The sequence below is a fragment of the Conger conger genome, chromosome 5 (assembly GCF_963514075.1).
Source record: "Conger conger chromosome 5, fConCon1.1, whole genome shotgun sequence".
Lineage (NCBI taxonomy): Eukaryota > Metazoa > Chordata > Actinopteri > Anguilliformes > Congridae > Conger > Conger conger.
This window is the reverse complement of record NC_083764.1, coordinates 42,999,764-43,024,759: the sequence shown is the minus strand read 5'-3', so window position 1 is coordinate 43,024,759 and position 24,996 is coordinate 42,999,764. Positions and strand designations below refer to the sequence as shown.

Here is a 24,996-nt window from a genome sequence, read left to right as displayed (position 1 = left end):
AGAGCTGCAGTGCTGTCCTGTCTCAAAGGGTCTGCAGATTCTTCTCAGTGTGCTATTGTTGTTGTAGCCTTAAGCTAGGCACGCCTCTGTCAGGGCAGTGTCATTATTGAGCTGTTTAAGCAGTGCACCGGGAGGAGCTTCTGTCTGGATCATAAAGCAATAGAACATCTGCAGCTGAAGCTTATAGCTACGCAAATCCTGTAAAACCAAAGAGGTCAAACGCAGGAGACAGTGAGGGGTTTGATGGGTGGGTGGGACCTACAGGCCAAGGTCTAGACCTCCTGTTTCATTACTGTAATGCTCACGTTGTCCTGCTCAGAGCTAAAATGTTTTCTGACCTGGAAAAAAAATCACTTTTGCTTCGGACACAAGGTTGTAATTGACTTGTGTGCCTTTGGGATTGGGTCTTCGTCCCACTCTCTTATGTTTCTCAGCCAATGACAATGAGTGTCAATGTTGTTTCCCTCTCTGGTTTTGAGAATGCATGTCAGGTGACGCCATAAGTCCTTGCTAATTCTTTGTGATGTGACATTTCTTTTCTAGAGGGTCATTGATCATCTAATGACCTTCTGTCAGCTGGTTTCCAAAATCTTTCTCTTTTTTTGTTGTTTTGTACCTTGCTCTGAGCAATGTGACAATACAACATATAAAAGCATCGAAAGTGAAAGCACCTCCGCATTTCATCACACAGGTTAGCGTGCGCTAATCACACTTAGATCAAGTGCAAATTAACAGCAACCAAGATGAATTCCCAAGGGGAGGGATGTCAGCTTTGCCTGAGTTGCTGTAAGGGCTGAGGTGCCAGGGAATTAGCACAAGGAAGCATGACTGCGATATCCTGGCGAATAACCTCAGAGTGAGTCATAATCCCACCCTCATCTTCTTAACCCTCCGCTAAACGTCTGATCCCAAGAAAATCAGGGAACTCACCTCTACCGTGGGCTCGGCACTGTTGCCTTGTCTGCCTGGGGGCCACAGCTTGGACAAGCAGCCAGAGGGCTGAACAGGTGCAAGGTCACGTGGGGCACTGGCAACATACTCTTGAGCATGTTACTAATCTGAATAGCTTCAGAACATTCATTTGAATTGCTTCTGTGAAGACCCATTGTCAAAAGGGAATATGTCAAATTTAGGTTAGGCAATTTGTGCTGGATAAGGCTGTCACCTAAGCAAATGGATAATGTACAGTTTTTGGACTCGGTGTGATGCATATTTTGTATTTTTAGAATTGTACTGTAGCTCTTTCCACTTGGTCCCCCAGAGGGCAATTTCCACCTATTTTGTACTAGTCCTATAAAAGTGTCAATATCTCAAAAATTATGGTTGAAAACTTAAATTAAAGAAGAGCCTTGTTCCAGAAATTTGAGATAGTACAAGCAACTTCTGAATTGTATATTTCTGTTCTATATTGGAGCATTTTCTGACATAGAGAAATGGTATTAATGATTGTTGGTATCAAGAATATGCCATTTATTGCTTGAGTCTGTGGCAAGTTGATAGTAAATTAATTGAATGTACCCAGTAATATGCAGGCATATAATGCATACAAGAATGTACTATGTAATGTGTTATAGAATGGACATACAGTGAATCCAGAAAGTATTCACAGCGCTTCACTTTTCCCACATTTTGTTATGTTACAGCCTTATTCCAAAATGGAATAAATTCATTTTTTTCCTCAAAATTCTACACACAACACCCCATAATGACAACATGAAAGAATTTTTTTTTGAGATTTTTGCAAATTTAAAAAGTGGGAAAGGTATCCCTTCTTAAAAAAAACAGTTTTAGCTTTTTCTCCAGAGCTGCTTTCACTGTCTACTTCTTGTCCTTATTTGATGCTGTGAAAGGGTACATGTCAGCGAATTATGGAGGTTTTGTCTGGGTAAAAGGGACATGGAGTAGGTGTGACAGGCACTCCATACAAGACACTTAAGGTCCATCCCCAGAGGCCAAGTCTTTTTGGCAAAGTGGGCTGGAAGATCTCATAGCAAACTGGCAGCACCTGTTAAGCAATACTACAAAGCTGCACTTGGACAAGGGGAGGGCATTTGCAATGTTTACAGGACATAAAAAGAATATGTATTAACATTTGGTGGACGGGGGGGGGGCAAAGCGTATCTGTTTGTGAGGCTAAAAACAATGAAGAAGGAGAAATGTTAGACCTGCACTATATAGTCTGATGACATTAACCTGATCGTGAAGGACAGATAAAGCAGGGATGATATTACAATGCATTACATTGCATACACTTGTTAGGGATTGCAGAGGAAAGGAGAACAGCTAATGAACTTGATATGGATGAATCCATGAGACTGTCTGCCATTTTCCGAACATAGAATAGAATATGACTTTAAGGCCCATCTCAAAATATAAATTTGGCATGAACTTCAGGCTCTTTTTCCTGATATCAGAGAGCCAGTGATGTATAGTACTGCCTCAGAACACTGTCACCTTTCCCAACTGAGCCCCCTTACCCACCCCCACCCCCCTTGCTGCACTTAGCAAATGCATGACTCAATATGTCAGGCAGTCTTTCCTCATAGAGATCGATATGGAAAACCTGCTGCCTGATTCCTGGTGCTGGCTTGCATCGTGGGTTGATTCTCTCTACCAGGGCCTACGACCGGTGGCTTCACCAGAGACGGCCGGGCACTTGGAAGTCCAGTCACAGGCCATGTTTCCATCCATCCATCCAACGCTCGTCTCTGCAGACCCTGACATTCAAAGAACTTAATGAGAGGAAAGTGTCTGTATTGATTCTGAAGCAAGATGGCCTCCACTTTGGGAAAGGGAAAAAAGATTTGAGGGAGTGAGAAGGAGAGCGGGTACAAAACGGTCATCGATAACACGACGATTATTCTTCGGTTTTGGCTGGAACAGCAGAGCCGGTTTGAGGAACATATCTGTGGGAGCGAGGGCTAGATTTAATCACAATAAACTGGATAACCAGCATCCTGTTTTTCAAAGTGTTGAACTTTAGATTGAGCAATGCAGTCATTGGCAATACTCCTCATATAGGGACAAATTCATTTCCGGATTTGTGGTGAGAGTAAATGGCCACAAAATATCTACAGTGGGCTAAAAATGTATGTTTTTGATACAATGGGCTACGTGGGCTTCAGCATCTAGATAAATGTGACTTTGGTTTAGTTTACATCCACAGGAATATTGCTTTAGTAACCAGCACTGCTCATATACCTAGTTCAACAAAAGCAACTAAGCCAACATGGTTAGGACATTGTCAAATATATAGTCTTCAAATATTCTTGATATCTACAACTGGATATTCACCTTCTTTTGCCTAAACAAATTCCTTTTTGATCAAGGGCTATAGTACATATTTTGGCTCTCATTCTCCAGATTAATATTACATTTAACGAAATGAGTACATCCCTTGTTTTTTTAGGTTGCGACAAAGTCACAGGATGTAATACATATTTTATGCCTTATAATTCATATAATTTATAATTTATAATTATAGAAGCATCAAGATTACACACATTATATATACATACAAGATGCGTCTTGTCACATTGCTGATACTATTCTTAAAACATTGCTACAATGCTAGTAGAAGATAAAGAACTCCTTGGGTCAAATACGGGAAGACACTTTTTAATACCGCAAGAGAGGGCAGTGGAAAAGAGTTACTTGCACTAACCATTAATCTACACGCTGTCATTTCCATTATATTCCCCTCGAAATGACCCCATTTCAACGGGAAGTCTCAAGACAACCCGTAATATATTGTGATGGGTTTGCAGCCAGTTATTAGCACAATGCAGACCGGTTAAAAGTGAACCTGTCAATTTCTAACAAACTATCTGAATTCAGAAATAGAGAAAATCAAACGGAGAAAGAACGACGAGTCTATGATTACCCCTAACTGGACACGGAGAGGGACTGAAAAGCGCAGGACTGCTGAATATGCAGCGCCTTTCTCTTTCACGGCCGAGGACAGTGACCTTGGGACTCGATACGCAGCTTGCGAAAGCAAGAAAGTAGCTAACCTCTTTCCCCGCACGTCTCCCCCCTGTTCCCGTTGTCACGCTGCCTGCACCGCGCTGTCAGCAAGATGCGCATCTGAAGATAGCTATGAGGACGGTCGGGAGAAGAGCCCAGACACCCCTCTATTGCTTTTCATCTCTGGAAAAAAACTGAAAAGCCTCTTTGTTTCCACCAACCAGTTATCGCTTCACTTGGTGGAGAATGCTGCCGTTACCCAATTTCTGTTTATTTTTCCGTGAACCTGAAGCTTATATAATAGCGTGAATCCTGTAGGTGGAATTTTGTTGAGCAGGGACAAAATGCTGGAGATGAAAGGTGTGGTTCGTTGCATTTGCACAATAGGCGAACAATCTGTTTTGTCAAAACTGTGATGTAATTAAGTGTAGATAAACAGACATTACACGGAAGTATCCCCAAATTATCCTGATTATACTAAAATACAAGATGTTGTCAGACAGCTGTATTTTCTGTATGAAACCCCAGCTGTTTTGATTGAAATCAGTTAATCTACTTGATCAGCACTCTCTATGTGTAGTTGCATTAACACACCAAGCCAATCCAAAATAGATGCTGGTAGCAGGCAGCATGTAGTACAGAACAATAGCTAGGTTCCCACACATTATCAGCTCTACCTGAAAACCGGAAAGACAAGTGACAGATGAAACAAAATGGCTCTCATTCAAAGGCTGTTATCTGAAGAAAAAATGCTGGGAGTTCAGGAAAGGCTAGTGAGGAGGGCACTAGGTGTCATATTTGCAACTTGCGGTGTTTGGTGCTTGCAATAGTTGGTGCTTGCATGTGCAGTTTGTGGCTAGAGTGACTGTTTGGAGTAGTGCTATGAATGTTGCACGATTCATGGTGAGAGACTGACTGTGGTTAAAGTCTGTGTGAGGGTTGGCACCCGATGATAGCTGGGATACAGATCCTTGCTCTCTGCTTCTCACTGCTCTCATCTCACTTAACTGTTGTCAATGCATAATTTAGTGTTAATAGCATGTTTAATTGGTCCTGATTATGCAGTCATTGAACACATTTAATTAGAGATAAAGCAGAAAGATATCTGTTAAGTAGGCATTTTTGGAGAGGGGGCCATCTTTGTTTGCCAAGCCAGAAAAACTCACAGAAAAGACTAGCAATTAGTACTGAGGTTACTCTCACACCAACAGTCCACTGCCCTGAATTTTAAATGCACACTGCTGGGTATGAATGTTTGTGTCTCAGTCTGTATATCACACAAACACACACACATCCACACATGCACACACACATTTGTGCATATGTTTGAATGTGTGAATTTATGCATGTCACTGCTTGTCTGTATGTGTGTGCAATGCCTGTGAGAGTGTATGTGTCTCTCTGCATGTACTTGGCTGAACGTGTGGCAGATTATACTAGCTTGCATGTCTATCTGTGTGTATTTTAATCTGTGTATGTACAGTAAGTATGTGAGTGGGGACTATGGCCCATTGGCTGAAAAGCTCTAAAGCCTGATTTATACTTCTGTGTCGAATCTACGCGGAAGCTATGGCGTAGCCTACGCGTAGCCGCGTTCCCTATGGCGTAGGCTACGCAGAGGCTACAACGTGTAGTTACATTTCTGGGAAGGTGCGTGTCAGGCTACGCCATAGCCTCTGCGTAGATTCAACACAGAAGTATAAATCAGGCTTAACCCTCGCCACAGCAACAACAACAACTCTGCAGAATCATTCTCTCGTTGTCCTCCAGAGGATTGCTCTACCTCCAAACACCCCTAATCGTGCTGCCTTTGTCCAACGTAAAAACTTAAATGCTCATGGGTTGAAAAGGAGACCAGCTTTGAGAATGCTGTAAGGTTTTTTTTCCATCCTTGGTCGTTAACCACTCTGGACAACGATGTCAGAAGATAACTATTGTGCTAACGTCTGTAGTACAATGGATGCCCAAAGACCTCAATAAGACGGCAGTGAACAGCCATGTAGAGTAGCATAGTGCTAGGCTGCATTAATAGGTGAATTGTACTGTAACTCGAAAGGCGTGTGTGTAGCTTCTGTTCAGTGTGGTGTGTGAGAGTCTACTGGGACCAAGGGATACTACTGCAGACCACAAAGGTCTGTTTTTTTATTTTTCCTTCTATTGGCCTACATTTATGTGACACAGAAACTAAAATAAAACTGGAACTCCTCTAATCCTGGAATGAAAAGATCCCTTCGCAGTCATTTGAGGTTACCGAAAGACCAACAATGGAGAATAATTCCCTTTAAATAAAGTGCTGTCCTGCGGTGATATCCTATTTCAGTGATCTGTTACTAGCACTCAACATCAACATTGGTTACTGAATGCTGGGTATGTAATGTTGTTCCTGACAGTGGAAATAGGCAGGTTGAAATGTTGAGAGAGTTTTGTAGCCTTCTCCTTCTTGGTGGAAATGAACCGTCTTCATTCTGAGCCACTGCCGTTAGATACTTTAGAAGCCAAGGAGTTACTTCAGAATAAAAAGTTCATTCAGCCCTGGAATGAAACTCACCAGACTCATTGAAGCCCTAACGAGTAAATCACCTGCGTCTGGGCCTTAGTAATCATCTTTTTAAAAAGTAACTAAAAATAATCCAAAAGGGTTCCCAAACTTTTGCACAGGGCCTTTTTCCTTTTTTATCATTTATAAACAGTAAAAATGAAAATAAAAGCTATCTTGCTTTAAAATGTGCAGAAAGGTCTCATGATTAACATTTACAGTTCCAGTTCAGGAGTGTGAGAGCAGGAGAGAGGGAGCAGGAGTGTGAGAGAGAGCAGGAGAGAGGGAGAGCAGGAGAGAGAGAGGGAGCAGGAGAGAGAGAAAGCAGGAGAGAGAGGGAGCAGGGGTGAGAGAGAGCAGGAGAGGAAGAGAGCAGAGGTGTGAGAGAGAGCAGGAGAGGGAGCAGGAGAGATAGAGGGTGCTGGGGAGAGAGAGAGAGAGCAGGGGAGAGGAGAGAGAGAGCACTGCAGAGTTTATGGCACAGCATTAGCATGCATCAGAACAGGACAGAGCCATTTGGGTTTTATTACTGTGACTGGCAGGGAACCAGTTCCCAAGGGTGACAGTATAGAGCCTTTGAGGATGATACAGTCAACACCCTGTAATTAACATATTTCATAATTGCAATCCCCATTTTGCTGCATATAGCATGCAGCTGGTTCCATTTACATCACACACTGATATTGCTCGTCTCTTGTTATGTGCATTCCCTGGTTAAGTGCATAATGTCACAGCGGTCGAGAGCGCGCCCACGTAGCCGCATGCGAGCTATCGAGAGCCGTATAAAACACGCCATGGCGCGCGGCGGAAAAGCAAAGCCGCACCATGCGTCATCCACGCCCGCCCTCTCCTCCGCGCTCCCGATCATCGATCAAAGCTCAAAGACGACCCGCCTGAAAAAAAAAAAACCCATCGCATCTGCCTCATCGAAAAGTGGCACAAAAACCGCCAATCAGCCGATTCACTGCGCCGCGAACGCCGGCCCGAAGAGGCAGCGCTCTCCCTCTCTCATTCCCCGCAATTAACGATAGCCCCCTTTAGGTATCTGGGGTTTCCATAGCGACGGCACTCCGCAGTCGATACTGGATGGGCGTCGTCATGGCGACGGGGGCCGTGATCCGGGCCCCCTACCCGGCGTTCTGTCTGCGAGATCCGGGTTTTCCCTCGTTTACTGCGGGGGACTGGAGGCTAGCTGCCTTTCCGAGCGGTCCGGGAGGTCGGGCCGCGGTTAAGATTCCGAGCCAGACAGGGACAGCGTTCGTTTAGGGCACTCCATCTTCCTTCTGCGAGGTGCAGTTAAGTGCCGGAGTTTATAAATCAAAGCGGCTCCTTCTTTTAACGATCCCATTAACATTTTGTGGGAAAGCTATTTTTCTGAAATGAATTTCGCAGATGACAAATAGAACCCTAACCATCATCGTAATAACTGATTCATCATGGTAACTAATTTTGCTAATGGTCAATTGCGAAGGAACCTCTTCTTTTACACATTGCATCTGAATGCCAATTATTTGTAATTGACATTCAAATTCCAAGCTGGTGAGCTGCATATACTGCACATTTACAGTTCTTTTAAGTATTTTAAATGGCTGAAATTGTTTGAATTGAAAAGAACTGCATTCCTGTGCAATCATATCAATGTATGTTCAGTGAACACTTTATTAGTCATTTATTAGACTTATTATTTTGACTTATTGGGCTTCTGCTGTTGTAACCTATCCACTTAGACGTTTGACATGTGTGTACAGAGATGCTCTTCTGCATACCACTGTTGTAATGTGTGGCTATTTGCGTTATTGTCACCTTCCTGTCAGCTTTGACCTGTATGACCCTTCTCCTCTGACCTCTCTCATTAACAACTCGTTTCTGCCGCAGAACTGCAGCTCACTGATGTTTTTCACACCATTCTCTGCAAACTCTATTGACTGTTGTATGTGCGAAAATCCCAGGAGATCAGCAGTTTCTGAGATACCCAAACTAACCTGTCTGGCACCAACAATCATTCCAAGTCATTTAGATAATATTTCTTTCTCATTCTGACATTTGGTCTGAAAAACAGCTGAACCCTCTTGACCTTGCTTTTATGCATTTAGTTGTGGCCACATGATTGGCTCATTAAATATTTGCATTAACAAGCTGGTGTACTACACCATTCTACATTTTCACCATGTAAAAAGAGCACATTACCACGTTAAGAAGAACTGTGGGGGATATACCATAGATGTAACGCATTTTCATAGACTCGGTAGGTACTTAGATCACACTTCATTATTGTTAATAAAACACCATCAAGAGCCTTAATCTCGATACCAGATTGAAAATGCCACAAGAACTTTCTTAAAATGTCATGAATGGAAACTAACAGATGTCTCTTTCGCCCTGTAATTTATTATTCTTATGATCTGATCGAATAAGGGATATGGCTGCCCTTAATCAGGTGGACAACAGTGAAAAGAAAGAACAGATTTAGTCTGGCCCCAGGGCTGTGACTACATACAGGAAGGTGATACATCCCAGGAATGAGACAAAGATATTTACTCCCATATGAAAAACACACAGCCAGAAAGCAGGGGGAGAGAGGGGGGGCAGTAAAATTAATAAACTGCATTTTCTCTGGTTTCTTCTGACAGAAAAACAAAAATATGAACTGTTGTTGATATCCAGAGCAAAAAGAGGCAGTTTCTCATATTATTTTTGAAAATGAATCCTCAGCTGGCCAAATAAAATGTTGCCTGTTTCTTCCTGACAAATGTGGGACCCAAAAGCTAGCTTGCATCAGCCACTGAAAAGCATGACCTTCTTCATATTTGTTTTTAGAGATTGTGTATGATATTGAAAGATTGTGGGAAAGTACTGTTATTGGAGGGCATTGGCAATTGCCAGAATTGGTATTTTTCCCAAATGTGGAGGTTAATTTTATCATTTTGGAATGTTTCAGACAAAATATACTGGAGTCAGTTAGCAAAATATTGATCAAATGATGCTTTTATATGGAATCTAAGAGCGCAACAAGGAGCTACAAAGCTGACCTTCAATAAATAATATATTCAGACTTTCTGGGTCTTCAGAGCCAGCGAATAAGGAAATCTGAACCAACTGAAAGGCTGCAAAGATAAGCCCCAGCAAGTGGAAAGTTCTTATCAGGTGAAGTAGTCCTCAAAGGCGGCAGATTTCCTATTGGGATAGGTGAAAAGAAGAGAAGATCCTACAGCAATCTAGAAGGTTCCGCACAGTGCTACACGCATAAAACAACACAATTATGGGACACTAAAATACGATGTCCTGTGTTCTCTTGACCTGGGATACTTTGTAGGGAAAATTCCTAGCAACGACAACTTCAAGGTCACTGAATGAATAGAGGTCATCTATGGAGCGGGTTGGATTGAAGAGACGGGTGTGAGTCTTTGTTGTGTGTGTGCTAAAACGCTGTGTTGTGCTGCTCCCGGGCTGCACTGGTGCAGTCCTCCCCTGTGGGGCTGCTCGAATGTGCCCCGGTGTTTTTCTCCACGCAGGCAGACTGTTCGCCATCTGTGGTGGCGGGGAGGTGAGCACGTTGGAAACTGGACACGTGCGGCTCGGCTCAGCTCAGCCGCACGAAGAGCACAGCGTCTCTGTGGAGGTGTGCAGCGATATCTGCACATCTGCTAGGGTACACAGGCACGCGCGTACCTGCGCATACGCACGTAAACACGCACACGTGCAGGTATGCACACGCACATACACAAACACAGACGCACACGGGCGCGCACACACACAAACGTATGCATGCACACACACAAGCACGCACACACGTACACATGCATGCACACACACACACACACACACACACACATACACACACATGTAAACACGGGCACATACACACAGATGCACATTCAGGGCCATGTGCACAGACGTGCACACAAACACATACACACACACACACACACACGGACACATGCAGGCACACACACACACTCATACACAAACATGCAAACACAGGCTCATACACACAGATGCACATTCAGGGCCACGTGCACAGACGTGCACACAAACGTGCACACAAACACATATACACACACGCACACACAGACACACACACTCTCTCTCTCTTCTCTGGCCATGCCCCACTGCTCTACTTTCAGTCCTGCCCTGTCATAAATCTACGGATAAAACAAGAGAACAGACAGACAGCCACAGGGGAAAGGACAGAGGAGAGAATAAAAGCAGTGAATTAGACCAGTGGAGTGTGCTGTCTCTGGCTCCTGCACCCTTTGGTCAGCCTGACCTGAAGATGAATCTGCATCCACAACCCCGTGCCAGCTCTAGAGTCAAGCTTGGACAATTACTCTTTAGCTCTTCATCCACTTATTCACCCTATACTGTCCCAGTCCCTCACCATATACAACCCACATCCTCAACCTATAGCATCCCTCTTTCTCACCCTATACCACCCATCTCCTTTCTAAATACCACCCCTGTTTCTCACCCTATACCGCTCAGCTTCCTCATCCTATTCCACCAAGTTCTTCTCCCTATACCAGCCACATATCTCCTGCCTGCTATCAGTCCAATGACCACCTGGCCACCAGACAGACCCCACTGCAGAAACAATGCAAGAGCAGACTTCCACTCACACATATGTGCTCACATACGCACGTAAATATACACCACACATACAGGGCACAGGCACGCATTCAAACAATGCATAGTCCATGCACATGCTTATTCATAGGCGTACAGAGTAGTGTAAAAGCCATCTTCCGAGTGTAGTTAATTTTGTACCATTTTTGTCATGTTATTAAAAATGTGTTTGGATGGTTAGATCGATAGGTGGGATATATGCATTCTCATAACGTATGTTCCATTAGTCACATATTTATACGGATCAAATATCACTGGTGTATAAAACGTAGCACTCAGAAGAGTCTATCTTTAACAAAATTATTAAATTTACCTATGTAAAAATAAATATGATTTACATAATCACAGTAATTGGGAAGTGCTTTTGTTCATGTATGAATTTGTGACTTGCTGAAATGTGAAATAATGTGATAACTATCTTATAGTTCCTTCATGAAGTGCTATCAAGCTTCACCTTGATAACGTTACAGTTTTTTTACAATCACTTCGACCCTGTATATAATTATAACATACTGTGGGTTTGTTTCAACAGGTTTTTTACAATTGCAAAAAAGCATAATGTTTTTAGAACTTTTAGAACAGTTAGCACAACAGCACTGTATGTTGACCAAACTGAATGTTTTTTTCATTGCTTTTACAAAAAAGGCTGAACCACCAAAAACTATACATTTCTATAATTTGAAAATCACTAACAGAAAATAGTGCATCGACTGTAATTCCACTGGTTGTTAGTGTTTTTTAGATCATTGTTCTATGACAAAAAATTCTAGTGCTGGTGCACTTTTTTTTAGCATTGTAAAAAACTGTAATCATAGCAACAAAATTATACAAAGTTTGTACAAAGTGGGAAAAAATCCTGAACTGCAGTGAAAGACACTGTCCTCTACCAGGACAACCACCTCTAAGACGAGAAACAAGGCCACCTCTCTGAAGGAGTACTTGTCATCTGCCATTCTATTGACCACCTCCACCTCCTCTCCTTCCTCCTCTCACTGCTTGATCTCTATTCTAACATGGATCATCTGACTGCTCCATGTTGTCACTATGTTGTTGCAGGTGGATACACATCCTTACTCCTGCTCTTAATACTATGTAATATCAATCATCAGTCATTTGAGGTTGAAAACCCCTGTGACAAAAGATGGTGATACAATATTACATTCAACGATAATGTGGCAAAATTGATCCTGTTCCAAAGTAATTGGTGTCGATCGATTTATTTATCATAAAACATTCATGATCTAAACATCATAAATCATAAATGTCGCCATATTTAATTTTCATCTGTAAAATTAGACTAAAATACTTTAGCTATTATTTGTCAAGTAAAACAGGACTATAGATTCATTGAATATACTGGATTCAGTATTGCATGAATATAATTCAATGGCCTAGAAACTTCAGATGCCTATTGTGTGAACAAAAGTTAGGTGATAACAGTCAATTAGCACTCCAATAACAGCTGCTATTAAATATGGAACAGTCTATTCTGCGTTTGGATGTGTTAAGGGCTTGGGTTTTACACCCAGCATATGTTTGTTTCATACCGAGTTAAAGAAAATATACCCAAGACATAAAGTACACGCTATGACTTCAGCAACATGGAGTAAGTTCCAAATTAAATAGATGTTTTTTTTGCGTATGTACGAATGTCTTTACGGGAAAGAGGGCAACGAGGTGCAAATGACACGCACGTCATAACCATATTCCTCTTAAGGCGAAGGTTAGAATATGAATACGTTGTAAACACGCAGCCTTATCCCTCAATTTCAGTCGGCGCGTTGGAGGCTGATGCTTTTATGTGCGAGTACTTGTAACCGGGCACTTGAGCCTAAGATGTCCACAAACACAGGCACCCTCCCGCTGTGTATTAGTCACGGCACTTCACAAGCAGGCATCAGCACACAAACCGTATCAAAGGGAGGAAGATTTGCAAGGCAATGCTGAGCAGGGGCCTACATCCCTCACACTGACGATGAGCGACACCCACCAGCAAGATCATCAAAGCAGGAGGAAAAAGAACAACCGCACATGCCAGTACTGAGAATATGAATACGGTATTGATTTTGCTAGACAGCTTGCTAGCCAATCAGCATAATCAATCAAATGTCCCCCAGTCAAACACACGTCCTGAAACATCACCGTTGCCGAAGACCCACGACATCTATTCACCGAGATGACATAAGAGTGTCACGGGAGTCCCTCCGGGGGAAAGGGGATCAGTAACGTAATACGGTGCAGGAAGCCCAGAGAACCGCAGATGTGCACCCAACCTCTTTCTCTCTCTTTGTTACTGTCAATAAATCATTCTGACAGTAACAAAGAGATGAAAGAGAAGTTTATAACTTCATAAGTTTAGTTTGTTATTGTATCTGAAATCATCCCAGATCTAAAACAGTTAAATGACGTTACACCATAAGACTTTACGTGTCAGGAAATACAGGAACCTTCATGATGTCAAACCAGTTACCAATTAATCTGTTGCTTCTTAGTCCTTACTTTCTTTCAAATCCCAAAGGATATGAAACAGTGTAAATATAATATTATTTGTGTGTAGGTGTGTACACCCATATATACAGTACACACAAATGCTATGGACTAGACAGAGACATGAGGCAAGCGAGAGGCCGTTTTCTTGTATTTTAATATTTGATGCAGGTCCAGAGTTACATGCGGTTCCCTTCCCTTATCTCCGGTTATGCAACCCCCAGGCTGAAAAATGGGAGGTCCTGAATCTTTAATGTTACATCAGAGGCAACTGATTCCAAACCACCACAGCCTTGTATGTGGACCATATACACCCCCCTCCCTTCCCCAATCCCCCCCCCCCCCCCCCCCCACACACACACACACACACACACAACAAATATACACATAAAAATCACTACCAGCTTCGTCCCACCCAACAAAAGAGTGACCACTAGGGTGAAAAGTGCCGACCCTCCCGCCAGGAGACATTATAGGCCCGCCCGGGAACGGCACACTTCTCATGTCCTTTCACGCTGCACGCAATTACCCAGCATGCCGGAGGGGTGCTATCCTGTTTCAGCTCCAGCATCTAAGCCATTGTTCTGCCTGACACTCACTTTGGTTTGTCACTGACATGCACATTGGTGCAGGTGACAAGTGGTTAGGCCACTGCATCCATGAGAACCGTGTAACACGCAGCCCACGTCAATGTCTGCCCAGCATCCCTCTACGCTGTTTTCTGCAGTAAACATGTCTCAAGGAAGAGACAAGCACTCGAACGAGTGTAGTGAATTGAGTCCAGGAGAGACACTACTGATTGACATTACCCATTCTATCTCTCAGGCTTTCATTTCCTCCGTTTCCGGCCAAAGTCTGCTATGGAATATAGACTCCCTTTTTGGTTGTTCCTTCGACCGAATCAAAATGTATACGCAGGATATGGAAAACAACTAAAAATGGAGAATGGTAAAAGCACAAGTAGCGCAGTTCAGCTGATTTCTTTAACTGACTCTCGAGAGTGAGGGAGTTCATTGACTGGTTGGAGGACCACCTGAGTCACCACGCAAATAAGCCTCTCAATCACCCACTTGATAGACACACTCTACTCCAATCTCCCGCTCCACAGGAGAGTGGAACACCTGCAGCCAAGTCTCACACAATCGACTCGGTCCTAATGGCTTGCAGGAACTACTGTTAGGGCCTGATGACCTGTGAACACCCACAGTCATTCCCAGGTGATACTGAAAAAGAGAAAAACAAAGAGACAAAAAACAGAAAATTTGAGAGAAAGACACAGTCAAAGAGAATGTATTTTATTTGGAATAAAAAACCCAGCCATATTTCCAATCGAACAAAAAAGGAGACACCCCATCTCAACTGTGACGCGACGCTTTGACTGTGGATCGACAAAAATCATCAGACAGCTTTTGCTCTTCGACAAAACTACAGCTCATTAAAGTTCTGCAAAGTTCAGGACCTCCTCGCTTATTTTCACAGTCGCTTCCCAAATAGTAGAATTGCACTGTGATCTGCTTCTACTCCACACAAACGAACCCAGTGGATTGGGAGTTTTGCTAGCTAAGCAGAACACACCTAAAACACCGGATAATAAGCCAGCCAGGCGGCCTGCAGACAATACTCTCATAAAGCCACTGAAGCTAGCCAGAGACACAGGAAAGAGGCATGCAAACACATGCTTTAAAACCCAAAATGATACAAAAACGTGAGTGCCCCAAATTTGAACTTGCATGCAAACTTGTGTTAACACAGCTCAGGCTAGGTTTTGAAACAGTTGGTAGCCAGTTGACCAGTTAGACCAGCTCCATACTCAACATGGTTTGACCAGCTCAATCTATGTTTTGAAACGGTTGGTAGCTGGTATTTCAAGCAGATCATTGCCGGGTTTTACATCAGGAATGACATGGACTACTAAATGAAACTGCATTAATGGATGTTGGTTTACATAGCTCATGATTAATTTCATTTTTAGACATCACAGCCTGGTGATAGAAATGAAATACGACCCCTCGGTTTCACTTAACTCAAAGTGGTGTAACTCAAAATTAGTGTTAAACCTCAACGTGCATTGTTCAAGAAACAGAGCGTTCACACTTTCCCCTTCTCTGTCACACAGACAGCTTGGCCCTAGACCAGATACATAACAGATAAGTGAGACATCTCTGCATAAAACTTAAATTATAAAATAACCTCTTAATCATGGGGAGTAATTAACTTTCCAGGATGACGATCACTGGAGCCAATGAAATTCCAGCTAACAAAATGGCTGATCGAAATGATAACTTTAATCAAAGGCTCACATCAGGTGAAGCTAATTATGTACACATCAACTAGAACAGGAACTCAACCTTTAGGGTGCGCTTTGGCAATATGGCACCCAAAAAGTGTCATGTTACAGTATTTTTGTGACCCCTTCAAAGTAATCAGACTTTTAGCATAGTATTCTGAAATATGTTAGCAGTTACATCCACGATATGTCAATATGAAACAGTTCAAGTTTGCTGACGTGCTTCTAGCCATGTAAATGCAGAATGTGTAACATGTTCATGGTACATGGTTGGCTTGTATACCTAAGTGTCATGTATATGTAGGTTGATGAAACATTATCCAGGCTCATTACGTAAGCCTGTAAAATGACATGGGAAGTGAGTAATGGATAGAAAGATAAAATAGAATAGAAAGGAGAATAGGATAGAACATTTACTCAGTTTCCACTCATAGACTTTGGATCCATTCATAGGCTGCAGCTATGTAGAACATTATCATGTTAGAGTGCATTTGAAGGATGGACAATACCAACTCAAGATCAACAAAGTGAGACAACCTTCAACAGAACGTACTTCCTGGATTTTATACTAGTTTTTGCTCACATTATGAACGAAAGAAAGAAAAGAGAAGCAGAATATGGTATCAGCATTTCCCGGAATTATCGCTTAGGCGAATGGGCATGTCATGTTTATGCTTGGTAATTATTTATGAACTCTGAGTGTGAAGTCAAGTACATTATTTTTCAAAGGAATCTTGGGTGCTAGGGGTCTGAGTCTTCAGTGCTGGAAATATATGGTTAAACTGCTGATGAAAAGATTTATTCATCATCCAGGAAGTATGACGTATACACCAGCAAGATCCCTCTGTTCAGCAACTTCGGAACGCCTGGCAGCTCCCCCTTGCTGCACCTGCGCTTCTCGGTCACGACTGCTGTCTGTTCTGGCCCCACAGTGGTGGAATGACCTTCCTGTGGATGTCAGAACAGCAGAGTCTCTGACCACTTTCAAACGCAGACTGAAGACTCATCTCTTCAGGCTGCACCTTTCCCTCCCTCCCCACCATGATATTGTATTGTCGTACTCGGGATATTCTAGCTGCCAACCGTGGTCCGCTAGTTTAAGTTGATGTATCCTTCAAGGGTTCCAATTGTATCTGTATGGTCACGCTAGGACTCAGAACCATACTGTCCACTAGGATCCTCTTCACACTTGTTCCTGTGTTTGATCTGCACTTTGTTGTATGTGGCCCTGGATAACAGCGTCTGCTAAATGCCTGTAGTGTAATGTAATGTAATAAGTGTCGGACCATTACTGTAAAGAAACTGCAAAACTAAGCACCAGGAGTATAATTTTCTCCTATATAATTCCCAGAAATAAATATAATATAGTAAAAAAAAAATTCATAACAGACAATGTGAACCGATGTTTTATTTGCATTGGCAGGAGACTGAGACTGAGAAATATTGGGACACTCTAAAACAAAAAGAAATCCAATGAAAAGTAACAAAAATCCAATAAAACCCTGAAGTAAATTGGTACAAAAAACCTGCTGGGAAAGAAGGGAGGCTGAAAGGTCTTTACTAATGACGAATGGTAAGGGAGTTTGGGATTTAAAAAATGATATTTAAACAACAAGGAGAGTGACAGTGCCTGACTGGATGTGAGGTGAGGTGAGGTGGCTAACTCCTGGCAGAAACTCCCACGCAGGGCCGCTCGGTGGGTGGCAGCTGGCGGTGAGTCCGTTTGGCAGCTCCTCGTTCCCTCGGTTAGGCCTTGCTGGCACTCTGATGTCCTCGCGGCCTCTATTAACTGGAAACGAGTGTTTAGCTGCCGATCGGCGCACAGATGCGGCTGCAGACACGGAAATCGCCACCATGAAGCGGACGAAGACAGGGGCACGGGGGCGGTGCGGGGAGCGGGGAACACCACCTACCTTGAAATCAGAAAATACCTGCGAAACAGCATAGTCACATGCCCTGTTTATTTGGAACAAAAAAAAAAAAAAAGGATAGTTCTGTTTTGTGTCCTCAATGTTCCATGCAACTAGATAGTGAAATCAGATAATGTCAGAAAGAGAGAGTGAGAAAGGGGGAGATAGAGAAAGAGAGAGAGCAATAGAAAGATGTAGGCTTTTCTTGAGTGCAGCCTTGTAAGTGACCTTGTATGCAGAAACACCAAATAAGCCACTTCTTGGCTTTCACTACAGATACTTGAACTTGTCTACATAGAATAGAGACAAAAAAATACCATTAGTCACATTAAACGATGACAAGATATCTGTGATTCTGTCTGGCATGTGCTGACTACACTGATGTTTCAAGGCCAATTAAATCACTGAAGTGACTCAAGAGAAAATGTATAGATTTTACACTGTCAACACATTCATTTGGCTTCATTTACAAACGCGCAGATGTGGTCCTGTCGTAAATGATTCACAGTTACATTTAAATCACCACAGGTTTTCCGCTCGTTCTATTTATACAGTAAACGAGGTACTGGAAGACGAAAAGAATAAACGGAGAGAGACAGAAAAGGGGAGAATGCCAGGGAGCAAAAGAGGCAATATTGCTTATCAGCCTCTCCCTTCACCCAGAAGAGAATACAAGACAAAGTGTGTCTGGCTCAGAACAGCAACAAAGAGCGCATTACATAACAGTGCGTCCCTGCAGCCTGCCAATTAAAGCAGAACACCGATAGGTGTGGGTATTAGCGAAATTGTAAAGACAGGGACGATGGAAACGCGGTCAGCACTTTGATTGTTTTCCCCATTGGCCCAGAGGCAGTCTCTGATACTGACTTGTATTAGTGTTTTTTTATTTTCAAAAGGCATCGCGGAGCAAATCTTATTTTAACTGCACTACGACTGTTGTAGCTTGGGTATGGAATGTCCCTCGCGAAAGTGAAAAATGAAAATAAAAAGCGAAATCTCTGGGGATGGCGCGATGTATCTTTGCTTCGACCAAAAAAGATTGCAGCTGATATTTAGTCCAGTCGCTCAGCCGACTGGATTATCAGATTTTTATCCAGCCAAAACAATAACAGTACATGTTGTCTGGCCCCAGACCATCTCTTTTACTGTACAGCTGTCCTCTGACAATATGACAAGTGGGCATCCATGCTGAAGCCCCAGTTTTAAATGTGCCTCTTGTAACGTCATATAAAGCAGTTACAAAAATGGAGAAATTAGAAACTGTGCACGTGTGTAAAATATACATTTGCATGTGATGTGATGTCTGTGTGTGTGTGTGTGTGTGTGTGTGTGTGTGTGTGTGTGCCACCCCCACTCAGCCTTGTCAAAGCACTGTAAACAAGACTAAAGGTTAGTGATTAAAAGTGTTGGTAGAAGCTGATATGCCAAAGTGTTGCCTTGGCAACAGTGAGAGTGATTCATGGAGCGTGTCAGTCTTTGAAATAAATTTCACACCTCAGTGCGCCACTCTGCCAGTGCTTTAACTGCGAGATGGGTGGATGGAAAAACTGGGAACATATTCTGGTTTTCCGGGATGCGTCTCCCCCCCCCCCCCCCTGCACATATTCCAGTTTTTCAGGATGTGTCTCCCCCCGTCACTACCCTCCCCTCTTTACTGTATCTCATATCAGAAAAAAAAGCTTCCAGCTGGGTCACAGTCTCGACAGACCATAATATGCCCAAATGGCTGTGGTTTTGACAGCCTTTTTTCCAGTGATTTCTGATACACTAAAGAACTGACTCACCAGTGATGTAGCTTAAGAAAATATAGAGCCTTTCATCTTATATTTTATTCCCAGAGAAAAGGGTTGTTAAAAATAATCACTGGTATGTTCAATGCATAAATTTGTGTCAACAAACAAAGTCAGCAGTCTCCATCATAATAAGTGGAATGATTACAATAAATAGAACTGGGTCTATTTACTGACACCGAACTCTGTCTCTCTCCCTCTGTTTATCCCTTGTTTCCGTCATGTTTCATTGGCCTGTTCACCTCCGATTTTCCCTATTCTTGGAGCCCAGAGGGTCCGACCCCGAGAGATCTCATTATGCTCTCAGCTTGCTGTTTGGGAACGGTAGCTTTAGACATCGGTCAGATGGTCGTCGGACAGTTTGCAAAGGTGTGACGTATTTACACATGCCTCTTCCCTCAACTGCTTTCCTGTTGCTCATAGTTCATGCTTCAAACCCTAGTTTTTGATTGCTGTATTCCCCTTAGAGTCACCTTCACGTAGTTGATGTTGATGTGATGAAGACACTGGTTATGTCTCAAAGAGTTGTTGGGTATCTGTTGCCCATTTCCTGTCAGTCTGTCATCTGGCCTTCCCTATTTGTCACACAGTCTGTCAAATCCTTCCTCGTCCTCTGTCAGTCCGTTGTGACTGTGTAGTCTGTCAGCAGGTTTATGTGTCTGCCCATCTGTGTCCATGGCTGTGTAGTGTCTTTACAGTAATGGTCCGACACTCACACTTCCTGGATGATGTCATTCTTACAGTAATACACCAATGACAGAGATGAGAATTATGCATAAGCTATGTCCCATTTCAGTCAGTCCAGATAAACCATAAGACATTGAGACTGAGGGGGTAGGTAGAAACACTGACAAAGGAAACAGTAGTTATGTCCAAATCCAGAACACCCTCACTTCTTTTAAGGCTGTTGTCACTGGTAGCATCCCCAACCCCATCTTTTTCCACCATCATGCCCCTCACTTTTTAACTTTTATTTTTGCTTTTTTCTGACAAAAAGACTCCAGAAAGTGCAGAGCCCTTCTCTCCCATCACCCCTCACATTCTCTCTCTCTCACTCTCTCTTTCTTTCCCTGTCTCCCTCTGTCTCTCCTCCTCACCGTCTCCTGTTCCCGAGGCTGCTGCGCTGCTCATTAACTTTCTGCCAGTCTCGATTTCTATCTAGCGCTCTGGCTCCCTCCAACACGTGACCTTCCCTCTTCCACCCTCCCTCCCCCTGGCCTGGCAGTGACCAGAGGCTGCCTTAACCTCACCTGGTTGGGGATTCGGGCGGGACACAGCCGAAGGCTCCCAGACATCTGTTTCATTAACCGCTCGGCTCGGTCTCCTAACACCTGCGTTTGCCTTTTCAAACACGGAGCACGACTGCTGTACTGGGGAAGTGCTGTGTGGGTGAGGAGCAATACAGGGTGTGTCAGAGGAGTGTAGGAGGGCGGAGAGGAAGGAAACATCGAAGGAGTTGGTGTTGGTTTATGTGTGGGTACAGTAATAGGGGGGTTGGGTTATTAGAGGAGTGTAGGTGTCGAAAGCAGTGAAGATTTGACAGGGAGTAAGGGGTGTTGGATTTGTGTGTGGGGGTAACAGGGGTGTGGAGTGGGGGGAGGGTGTTACATTGTGTGGCTTAAGGCCCTGCCTAAATCTCTGCTCATCTGTACTTTAGGTACTGAGCACCTGATTAATAAACTATGAGCCCAGGAAAGGAAACTGGAAGACATAACGGTGACTGTTTCCATTCCAGCACACAGAACAGAAGAAGGGAGAAAGAGAGAGAGAGAGAGAGAGAGAGAGAGATGGGGAGATGGAAACGGGGATGTCTGTAATATATCTGTGCAGACGTTCTTGCAGTGGTGATTTTTTTCTTTCATTGCATTATTAATACAATTTTTAGACACTGGTCCATACCATCGTGCTGATACAGTCCTAGAAACCTGAAATAAAGCTGTATTTAGACAGTCTGTGAAGTGTGTGTGTGTGTGTGTGTGTGTGTGTGTGTGTGCTGGCATGTGAGTGTGTGTGTGTTTGTGCATTCATGTTTGTATGTCTGTGTGTGTTTACGTGCGTACGTGCACATGTAAAAGTGTTTTCTTAAGCCATGATCAATCAAAATAATTTTTCCTCCCAAACTCTTACCCATATATCTTTGCAAATGAAAGCCCAGTATAAATCCACAAAAGGGCAAATCAGTCTTTCACACTGCAGACCCTTCTTAAATCTCCACACCTCTCAGCGGGCCCATAAACAACCGCACTCCCTCCTGATTTTGGCAATCGTATAAATACACACTGACCCAGATTCTCTTTCAATCTATTCTTTTGTCTTTGCATTTCCATTTTAGCCTGCCTCAGTCCAAGGCTCTGTTTGAAATAAGACTGTTTTTGTGTTTACCATCAGTCACTTGCGAAGGGGATAGAAGGGAGGTGGGAGTGGAAGAGAGCACTGTTTGTGTTTGCGTGTTTGAGGGAGAGAGATAGAAAGAGAGAGAGAGAGGGAGAGGGAGAGAGTGAGGATGACTATTTATCTATGTTCAAGTGTATTGCCGTATGCTCTAGTAATGTTTACAAATATATTTTGTGCCAATGAGCCATTATGAATTTGAATTTGAGAGAGAGCAAAGTAATATTTGTGGATGTGGGTGAGAGAGATTGAGAGAGAGTGAGTGTGCTTGTGCTGGAGCGCTTGTGTGTGTGGGTGTGTGCGAGGGAAAGAGAATTGAGTAACTGTGGCACAGTGATTTTACCATTTGTACCGCAGTACAAAAAGTGTTGGAAATACTGTGAGGATGGATTATGTTTCAAAAACAGGAGAAAGCCTTCTATCAGTACCAACAATAATGCTCTGAATGTTCCTGCTGAGTACACAGAGTGGCGGTATCACAGGGCTGCTTTCTTCAGAATGCAGAGTGAACGTTGCACTGTAACTGACACCACAGTACCGTCACACAATGGCCGCCATTGAGTCATTACCTACAGTCGCATTCTGTACAACACTGGGAGAATATGAACTTGAAGTGATGCTATCAGACCTACACTGCTTACTGGCTACCATTGATTTGTTAGTTGTTACTTTACACAGACAAGGCAGTGAAACAATGTATTCCTGTCAAATTTGGTAAAAGGATAGCCTGGTTTAAAATATTTTACTAACTTGCATTTGTCCAACAAAGGCTTATCCTGGCCATTCAAACCAGTTCAAGCCAGTTCAAGCCAACACTTGTTCAATTCCTCAAATGTTTCTCTAACCAGCCCTACACACATTTGGTCACACTTTACAATAAGGGTACATGAATTGGCCTGAGCTAATGTAGTTGTTAACATGAATTAATTGATGAAAAAATACATTATTTAAGCGTGAAATGAACTTTTCATTAGTTAATGTATTCATGAACTACTAACTAATGTATTAGTTACATTAATATCTACACAGTAGAAAACCACAGAATACACTTTTAATTACTTGGCCATTAACAAATACATTACCTGTTTTGTTTTTCATTCAAATATGAATTGACATTAACTAATGTGGCTGTAAACAGATATTAATTACATTAAATGCATCAACAAAGCTGTAAAGATAAACTTCTCGGGTTAGTTTACAACTACATTACTTCATGTCAATTAATGTAACCTTATTGTAAAGTGTTACACATTTTATCTGGAAAAAGTAATACCAATGAATTTTTCATTTCTATTGGTGTTGATCAAACCAGAGCAAGACTTAGTATGATATGTGAAGTTTCCAAAATGCGACGTTAGACCTTAAAATCCCCCAGAACCCCCTGATTGAGCTGTGCCTAAATAAGCTACGGCCGTCTGGAGAGAAGGCTCCGGCGAGCTATTCATGTCTCTCCACTGCTCCGTTGGTTTCGGCCACAGATGGGATCGCTGATCTGCGGGTTTCACAGTAGCGTGGGGGCGGTAATCCACTGGTTTGCGCAAGTATTGGGACAGACATCTGAGGCACAGCCTTTCCAAAACATCCTGAATATACCGCTATTTGGGGTACCCCTGAATTCCAGTCCAGTCCAGTCTAGAAGCGTCTTTATTTCAAATTAGGTTCGGATCGGTAATACATTCCAAATAGAAATTTCTACATTGATACGGTCTCTGGTATCACGAAAAACGGCAGTTTCATTCGGCCTCCCCGACGCAGTCATCGACTTTGCGATTAGCGATGTAGCAATTAGCAAGTGAGGAGTACTGGAGGCTCCCATGGGCCGTCGAGCTACAGTAAAGCATTAGTCATTAGTGCAGTGGCATGTCTCATGGTCTGGATTCAAGTGCTTACTTTCTCAATGCCAACTGTGGGCAGTAGTCCTACAGGGCTTATAGTTATCTTATCTGTCATAGTCACCAGAGAGAGTTGAAAAGGAAAATATACATTTATTTTGCTATTTTAACTTAGGCTAATTATTTTACTTGCAAAAATGCTTATGTCTTACTCTACAATAAGGAAAAAAACTTTTACAAATATAAAATGCCCCAATTTAAGCCAACATATCTCTTACAGACCAGGGTTAAAACTATATACACTTCACATAAGTTAATTATCATATGAGGACACATCTATTGAATGGAGGTCATTGCGCACAACTAAGAGTCAACTGGACAGTGGACTGTTGGCTGGAAGCTAAGTCATTCACTGAGTGAGAGGTGGAACATTGTGTCTGTCAGCTAATAAACGTAGCCTGATATGTTTTATTGATGCCATACAATACAATAGGTGTCCAGTTTCTGAATGGCAGTCTTTGTAATAGATCTTTTTTAATCAGGCCAGCCATTTATTGATTGTGTGGTAAATGTTCCATGGGATTGGGTGAGTGATAAACAACCACCTTGTTGAAATGTGCCGAACTATGATTTGCCCTTGATGAATATGTTCAGACAGCGGTAAAAAAGGGAATATGAAACAGAATAGCTAAGATAAATGAGAGTAAAGAGACATACAGTAAACACTTAACATGCTGCAGTGAGTAATGCGTTCGTAAGCATGAATGGGGATTTATCTCTTTGTGAGCAGCTATTGTCGTTGGGTTATCAGGCTGAGGGCCCTTATAATTGTCTCGCTGCATGGTTTCCCCCTTTTCCGGAGAACGTAATCGTAAAAAGCTGAACACTTACCTGCGATTACATCAGCATCAGATATACCAGCGGCACCAAAAGGCAGATTTTTCCCTTCCAAAAGACGGGCATGTTTAAGTATTTATGAATGGATGTAAATGTGGGGAGGTACAGTATGTACAGGCATAATAATGCCATCTGGAATAGAGACGATGGTGTTATTCACAGCACTACACCTGAATAACCCCATGGACTCTGCTCCTCGCTGTGAGTAAGGAGATGGATACAGAAGAATTCAGGTTCATATCACAGGTAATGTACTGCAATAGTGCTCCTGAATAAA

At 42.8% G+C, this 24,996-nt stretch overlaps 1 protein-coding gene across 1 annotated transcript in view; it reads left to right on the top strand.

Moving 5' to 3' along the window:
* Window positions 1-7,600: 7,600 nt before the first annotated feature.
* Window positions 7,601-24,996, top strand: part of LOC133128878 (E3 ubiquitin-protein ligase TRIM39-like) — a 62,605-nt gene continuing 45,209 nt past the window's right edge. Inside the window, exons 1-2 of the mRNA XM_061242684.1 lie at window positions 7,601-7,718; window positions 10,015-10,151. Of these exons, the coding sequence (XP_061098668.1) occupies window positions 7,601-7,718; window positions 10,015-10,151 (255 nt within the window). The remainder of the gene's footprint in view (window positions 7,719-10,014; window positions 10,152-24,996) is intronic.